This window comes from Punica granatum, chromosome 7 (genome assembly GCF_007655135.1).
Source record: "Punica granatum isolate Tunisia-2019 chromosome 7, ASM765513v2, whole genome shotgun sequence".
Lineage (NCBI taxonomy): Eukaryota > Viridiplantae > Streptophyta > Magnoliopsida > Myrtales > Lythraceae > Punica > Punica granatum.
The window spans coordinates 24,314,458-24,322,105 of NC_045133.1; the positions used below are offsets into that span (position 1 = coordinate 24,314,458).

A 7,648-nucleotide genomic window follows, 5' to 3' on the forward strand; every position below is an offset into this window, starting at 1 on the left:
CCGTTTCAATAATTTATACTAACTTCCAGAAGCCAGAGATGTGACTTGCGGCTTTGGATAGTGATTCCTCTCAATTGGAATTATCCCAAGTACTGGAAGCACAGTATAGTATCTTTCGATTGTGATTCCTACATTTCATCGGAACTCAACCACCAAAAGGTCGAGCTCAGCCACCTGGTAGGGGGAGCTCAGCCTCACAAGGCCAAATTAGGACAAGCCCGAAAGCCAAGGCACAGCCTGGGATCGACTTGGTTGAGTTCCAGCAGGCCTGGATGCTAAGATCTAGTTCAGCAAATCCAAGCCCCTGGAGGCATAGCTCAGTTGTGGCCAAGGCTAGTTCAAACCTGACCAGCCCGAGCGGGAGCTCTGTTTCCCTTCCTTAAGCTCACATCACATCGTATGAGACGAGAGCTCAAAAGCATTTAACAGGAGCTCGGCCTTGGGATGGTTGACTGAAGCCTTCTGAAGACAGTACCTAGTCCATTAGGCCTAGCTCTTTCATTGGTGTTCAAAGACAGATAATGCGTCGATGAACAGAAAAAAGAGAAATATGAAAACAAATAAATCGAAGGAAAGGCTATACAACTGTACTGTAGTCAGCAGATGTAAAACTCTTCAGATTTTCTTAATTTCAAGAAATAATCTTCCTTCAGTTTCGGGAACATCCCGATATCCTTTTTCATTCTTTAGAAGGAACTTCTGCAAAATGCTACAAATAAAGAATCAATCATCCAAGGATATTATCCAACTCCCCGTCCGAATCCCTTTTTCCCTCTTTGGAGCCGATGAACACAGAAAATCAATCAGTATACGGAAAGCTTACAACAAAAAATCAAAAGGAGAGGAAAAGAGAATTCACGTTTCTCGTTGGAGAAAAAGCTGGCAGTCTCCTGCTGCTAAAGAAGCCTAAGGTGTGCGGTATCGTTTACCCGTTTAATCTGCCAACCTGCCTTCCATGAATGTGAAAGAACGGTGACTGACGACTCCTCTACACATATCTTGTGAGACATCACAGGACTACAACCTAAGAGACCCGTTATGAGGCACTTTATTGGGATAGAATGCGTGAAAATACCCACACAGGATATGATTCCCGATGATGAGCCTCTGAGATTCTCTTCCTCTGTAGTCACAAATTGGAGCCGACTCTTGCCTGATTTCTTCCTCAAAATACCTTGCCGGTGCCTCTGCAGCAGATCCCATCGTGGCGACGGGAGAGAAGATGAGGGTGCGGTGCTGTCCCGTTCACTGATGTGATTCACTAGACCTGTCTCGCTTGGGCTATGAAGAGAGGAGAGGTCAGACCTCAATTTGTCGGGCAGGCCCAGCACGGTGTTGTTTATAAACTGGACCATTCGGAATTCCACCTGCCTGAGGGATTCTCCACCCGGTGCACAGAAATCAGGCTCTAACCGGTCCATTAGGCTTGAGATTTCGGAAGTGTAAATTTCTGACAAGGGGCATCCTTCCCAGTGACCGTGGCTCATGTCTGTAAGAGCATCAGAGGATTGCATCTGTTCCTCTGCAAAATTCATTTCCTGAATGAATACATGTTCTATCAGTCAAAACTTAAGAGCAACGAAAGCAGTAAAAACAGATTCTCCAAAACTGCTGAAGGCCAGAAACCGAAGAGATTTTTTGCAGCTACCGATAATAAAGGTCAGGCAGCACTTCAGAGAAAGCATTTTATTTATAAATGAAAGATTCGGCAGCTGTAAAAGTATTTTCTTAAAAGATAAAGCTGACATTCTCGTATCATTTCCTCCGACGAACCCTCATCCTTTCGTTAGAACAACTACGATAGGATTACTAGCTTAGTATCTTCCATTCGGAAGCAATGCATTGTTATACCAAACATATGGGAACTTCTTAGTACCATGAATTCTTGACATTATACAGATATCAACCGGAACCTGTAAATCGCAAAGCAAGATTGGTATAACCAAGTGTAGGTGACCAAAATATTGTCTATTATCATTCTGGAGAGAGCCATAAAAGAGGAAAAATTCGCACTATAATGGAATGAGCTTAAGGTCATTCTGTTTTGGCTTATCACAACTACTCAAATCTTGTTAAACATTAAATGCACAAACCAAAGAGGAATACACCATCAACTTCCAGCAGGTTAAGAAGACATGAGTCTGTTACGAAGATTTTCAGCTATGCTACTGATAAAACAGTACTGCCTAGGGAAACACCACGATTCCCGAATGTCCAAGTTTCTACATCGACATTTCTTTTGCCGATAAAGTAAAGATTATACAGGCTACTTCACACACTCTTCTTCAGCTTTCTTAACCGTATTTCCAACTCACTCTCCACTGAATGCAATGCAACCTATTTATGCCTGCGATTCAACTTTGTTTGGCCGAACAAGTTTCGTATTCACCTGCATATTCCATCTCAACAACTGAAAGAAGCCGGCAATGAAAGTGGTTTGACAACAAAATTTCTCCCACACTTACTGGCAATGCTTAAAGCAGCTGAATTGGAAGAGCGCGAATAAAAATGCAAACTGAAATATGGAAAGAAGGAGAAGTTAAGTAACCAATTGATCACCTGACAGACAAGGGCCGCCATAGAACGAGCCCGATCCAGCGGGGACGAGAAAACCGAACCGAACCGTACCCCATGGGAGTTCAAGAACACGGCAAGAGCCCTCGCCTGCCGCTTCCCATTCGGTGTCAGACCTGCATCAGGGCAACGCCCTCCAATCAAATCAGGCCTCATGCTCAGCTCACACTCCCCATGGCTTATCAAGAACACCTCTGATATCCCCAGCTGCCGATCATCAGCCTCGATCGAGAAGCTCCGCGAGAAGACGGGCGGGGGAGGGGGCAGGGGGGGCGGCGGGGCGAGGACGTTGTAAGGGTCCCACACCTTGATGGATGGCCCGAGCCGCGGGGTCCCGAGGGACGAGAGCTGCGGGGAGAGCGGGGACGCCGAGGCGTGGCACGGCAGCATCTCGGGCTCTTGCTCCAGGACCTTCTTCACGAGGTGGGTGCTCTCCATCTGAGCCCTCCTCCCGTTGGGCCCGTCGCCGCGGCCATCTTCTTCTTCCTCGTCTTCCTCCTCCTCCTCCTCCTCAGATTCGCTTTCTTCCTCCTCGACGACTTCGTGAACGGAATGGGAGGACCCCATCTGCTACTGGGTCGAGCACCGATCCGGAGATCCCACCGGAAATCTGGTTCAAGTTCCGAACTTTCCTGGACAGGGGGTCACTGAGGAGTGAATCTAGACAGAAATGGGAGGGATTCTTGCCTCTTGGGCAGATGCGAGAAGAACGAGCTGAAGAATTTGACAGAGGACAGTGATTGTTGGGTGCTCTTAGAAGGGCAAGAGAGGTTAAAAACGGAAGGGAAGATCTGAGGACATGGACATCAATGGCGAATGGGTGGTAAGGATTGTTAAGGAAGAAGAGTAGATCTGCCGTCTCATGGGCTGTTGCGTTTTTCCTTCTTTCTTACATGGGTCGTGAAATGTTTTTCGTTTTTCCAGTGGATCAGGAGGGCAGAGAGAGAGAGAGAGGAAAACTTCAATCTGCTACTGCGCCATCATTCATCATCGACCATCAAAAGGCAAGCCATGGGTTTTTCTTTCAATTTTAGCATTGTTGCAGCAAAGCAGGAGGAAGTGGCAGTGATTGATGAGCAGTCCTCCTCATGACCTCAATCATCTCTAGTCTGGCAGAATATTTTTTTTTGGGGGGGTAAATTTGGCAAAGTCTCCAAATTAAACCATTGGCAAATCCTTCTTTCAAAATAGTAATAAGGAAAGGCATCCATACATTTACTATAACTGCTATAACTACGTTACAAAGTAATTCTCGCTAGTGAGATTTTTGACACGCTTTATTTTTTCTTTTTTATTGGGTTAGATCTCTCTTGTGATAAAAAAATATAAAAAAAATTCATATATTTATAAATACCATCTGGTTATTTGGTTTTTCTTAAGAATATATTTCAGGAAAATATGTGTATATATATATATATATAGTTTGATAAGTTTGTCGATGTGTTGGTGTAGTACTCAATTGAATTTGTAAAAACGTGAAATGACACAGCTTTAAGATCAATCCAACCGGGGGTTCATATGGTCAGGGGTGGATCTAAGGGAGCGCCGGGCCACTCGCCCCCCTTGGGCTTGGAAAAAATTAACCAAACTCATAGTATACTTTGTCATATTTATCTTCTTCTTCTTCTTTTTTTCACGATAGTATCGTACTTCAACCCCTTTAACTTTACAATTTTACTTTTCTTTTATTTTCTTTTGAGTTTCGCCCCTCTTAAATCAAACTCTTAGATTCGATCCTGCATATGGTGAATTTAGGGCGCGACAAAACTCAAGTTTGAGTCACTCGAAAATCACACAGAAGAATACATTTTCTTAATCCATTTGTACGACTCGATGACCTTAGAGGATCTTCACATGGGACGTGGAGATTATTCAGCAAAGTTCAGAGATCCCTCATTATTTCCAAAAAAAAAAAAAAGGAAGACGAAAAATAGAACATCCCAACCGAAGAACGTTCATGGATTAATACATCACCGTCGTATGTTCCGGTAATTCGGCCCAATCTAAGCTCAGCCCAAACCATCGGTAATAAGAATCAGATTGGGCCGGCCCCCTATTGGGCCCAAACTCTCCTTCCTTTTATTAGCAATATGTTTGCGTTTGTATTTGCATGGGATTGTTACTGTCTTGTGTACATGCATATAAATAAGTTTTCATGGCAAGTCTCTTTCCAATGAGTACAACAACGTAGGGTTACTGCCACCAGCTCCCACGACGATCTTCAACGTTAATAATCTCATCGGTTTTACTCTCTCATGTCATGCCTCGATACTGCAATGTCCTATAGGTCGTCCTTGGTTGCCACTGATTGAAGCCGTGGGAAGCGGGGAGGACCAAGGGCAAAGCATATACAAGTTGAGTTTTCCCGACCTTGAAAAAGACCCAAGACCAGGCCGCTTGATCCACAAACCAAATATTTTCGTGGATGCGTATATTCAAGTTTTAATAATACCAGCGTGATCTGAAATTCTAAGACGACATCGAGGTGTCACGGAGGCCTCTCAATGAACTTGAACCTCTATCCTTCAGCCTTCGTATCAATCAATATATCACTTAATACGAGCTTTTCATAATCTCTTAATGCAGCAAATCAACAATTCTTTAGAAAGTCCTAATTCAAAATTTTGAATAAACCAACTGCTAATAAATCTCCAAAGTTTAAAGCGAAAGGGCTCGATTTCAAAATGACCCCAATTTTAGGGATAACCATGCCCACAGAGTCACCGACAACATAGACAAAGTGATGGGGATATAATTAATTAATTTAAGTAATTATTATTTTGATGTATATTCTGATATTCAAAAGTTCAACGAGTCTCCGATTAATCAACTTTGAGCTAAGTCAACCTATCATGGGGTAAATATCTCTCGGTATGAATTTTCTCCATTCACAAAATTCGAACTCGAGAAATTATTTAAGGAAAATAAATATTAAACTGTTTGAATCAATCTATATCGATAACTAATTTAATTAATTGAAGCAAAGATAATAAAGAGAGACAGAAAGCCGTCTTAGCTTGGGTGTGGCTCCGCGGGTTGTCCGACGGTTGTCTTGTCTCCACAATCTTCAATAAAGGGGTTGCCCTTTAGTGGTTTCCTGTAATGGTCCAATAATCTGACATATATATTCTAATTTTTCTTATAGATATTAATTACATATAAAATGAGCTTATGTCTATCCTTCTAGAAATATTAATCTAAGTAATATTAATCTTTTGGTTAGGTTAATTATTACAAGCTGCGAAGTGTGAGACCACATGCACATTGGGATCCACCATCCATTTTCCCATGTCCTATCTCGCATGCCGATCGACTATATATATAAAATTAATAACAAAATAGTACATCTTCATATGCATGCATTTGTGTGTATAATATATTCATATATATGTCCATTAGATGCGCATTCACAGGTTAATTTGAACCTGCCCCATCTAATTTGGTGCAATCCCATGTATCAATCCACGCTTTAAAGCTTGGAAAAACCATTGCATATATATATATATATATGTATGAAATAGTTTATGGATATCCATACTCGCTCAGATTTTTTCTTTTTTTCTTTTTGCCCTCGTATATCGTTTTTTCTTAATGAACAAATTAGGTGATTTTTTTTTCAACATTATAAAAGAAATGAAAGTAAGTCCATCCTGCTCACAAAGAGAATAGTGTGGGTTTTCCCACACATGGCAACCCACCCTGCTCAGTTCTTTTTACATTTTTAATATTATTTAATTCATAATTTAGTTATGTAAATTTTTTTTCGAATGATCACATCATATTTGGAAGTTCAATGGGTCTAATTAATATATATTCGGCCTAAGTTTCTCTAGTCTACCACATGATATTTGGAAATTTAACGAGTTCGATTAATCTATGTTTGGACAATATTGACCCCCTAAGAAATAAATCTCTCCCAATCGAAAGTTTTTTTTTTAAATCCCATTAGGGATAGAACTCTTATAATGGTTGATTTTCTTCAAAATCAGTGGGGATCTACACCTTTTTTAAAATAAAAAAAACTTTGAAATTTTTGGGTAAATTGCACTGGTGGTTCAAAAAGTTTTACAAATATGGTACAAAAATTATTTTTTGCTACTTGATGGTACAAAATGTTTCGAAATTGTTTCAGTATAATACAAACCGTCATCTTGCCATTAACGCCGTCAAGCCGTCCTTTACAATATCTGTAAATTTTGCACCATCATGTAGCTTACGTAAAACATTTTGTACCATTAAGTTACAACTTTAAAATATTTTACACCATCATGTAACGTCCCACAAAAATCGGTTTTGCACCATCAGCGTTGGTTTGACAGCGTCAATGGCGAGATGACGATTTGTACTATACTGAAACAACTTTGAAACATTTTGTACTATCAAGTAGCAAAAAAAACTATTTGTACCATATTGAAACATTTGTAAAACTTTTTGGATCACCAGTACAATTTACCCTAAAATTTTTAAAATTTTAATTTAGCTATATAAGCCCCTTTTTAGTGTTCGTCGCTTGATATTCAGAAGTTCAATTGATAAAACTAAACTAGGTTTGAGCGAGGTTGGCCGCCTAAAGATAAAGCTCTCCAATCTTGGATTTTCTTCAATAACAGGCTCGCACTCGAGATCTTATTTTAAAGGAACAACTACCAAATAATCTAAAACAAACCTACGTTGATAAAATGTCTATTTTACCAATTTAAATAGTATTTTTTTTATTTACAACGTTAAAGTCTTTATTTTTCTTTGAAATTCAAGGTTACACCAGGATGTTGATTAAAGTTAATTCTAGACTGGGTATTAATTTAATTGTCACTAGCTACGAGATGCTCAGAAGCTTTCCTCCCTCGTAATTTTTTTTTTTACTTTTTAAATATTTTTTTAATTTTCAAAAATTTTAAAATTTCCCTTTTTTTTTCTTTTTTAATTTACATTTTTTAATTTATCCTTTCTTCCCGATCTATTTTTTACATACTCTTGATACGGTGATAGTTTATGATACAGTATTTCAAATGAAATATTATACACATATATATATATTTATATCAAATATAAAGATAATATTGTATTAAAAAGA

At 39.7% G+C, this 7,648-nt stretch overlaps 1 protein-coding gene across 2 annotated transcripts; it reads right to left on the reverse strand.

The window, feature by feature from the left end:
- Nucleotides 1-604: 604 nt before the first annotated feature.
- Nucleotides 605-3,683, reverse strand: LOC116213991. 2 transcript variants are annotated; one of them, XM_031549184.1, is made up of 2 exons: nucleotides 2,560-3,670; nucleotides 605-1,538 (listed from the first exon to the last, which is right to left on the reverse strand). In XM_031549184.1, the coding sequence occupies exons 1-2, from the start codon at nucleotides 3,139-3,141 to the stop codon at nucleotides 897-899; spliced, it is 1,224 nt and encodes a 407-aa protein (XP_031405044.1). In that variant the 5' UTR covers nucleotides 3,142-3,670; the 3' UTR covers nucleotides 605-896. The 2 variants fall into 2 exon arrangements, with proteins under 2 accessions (XP_031405044.1, XP_031405045.1); XM_031549185.1 differs by having other exon boundaries at nucleotides 1,340-1,522; nucleotides 2,560-3,683.
- Between the last annotated feature and the right edge of the window lie 3,965 nt (nucleotides 3,684-7,648).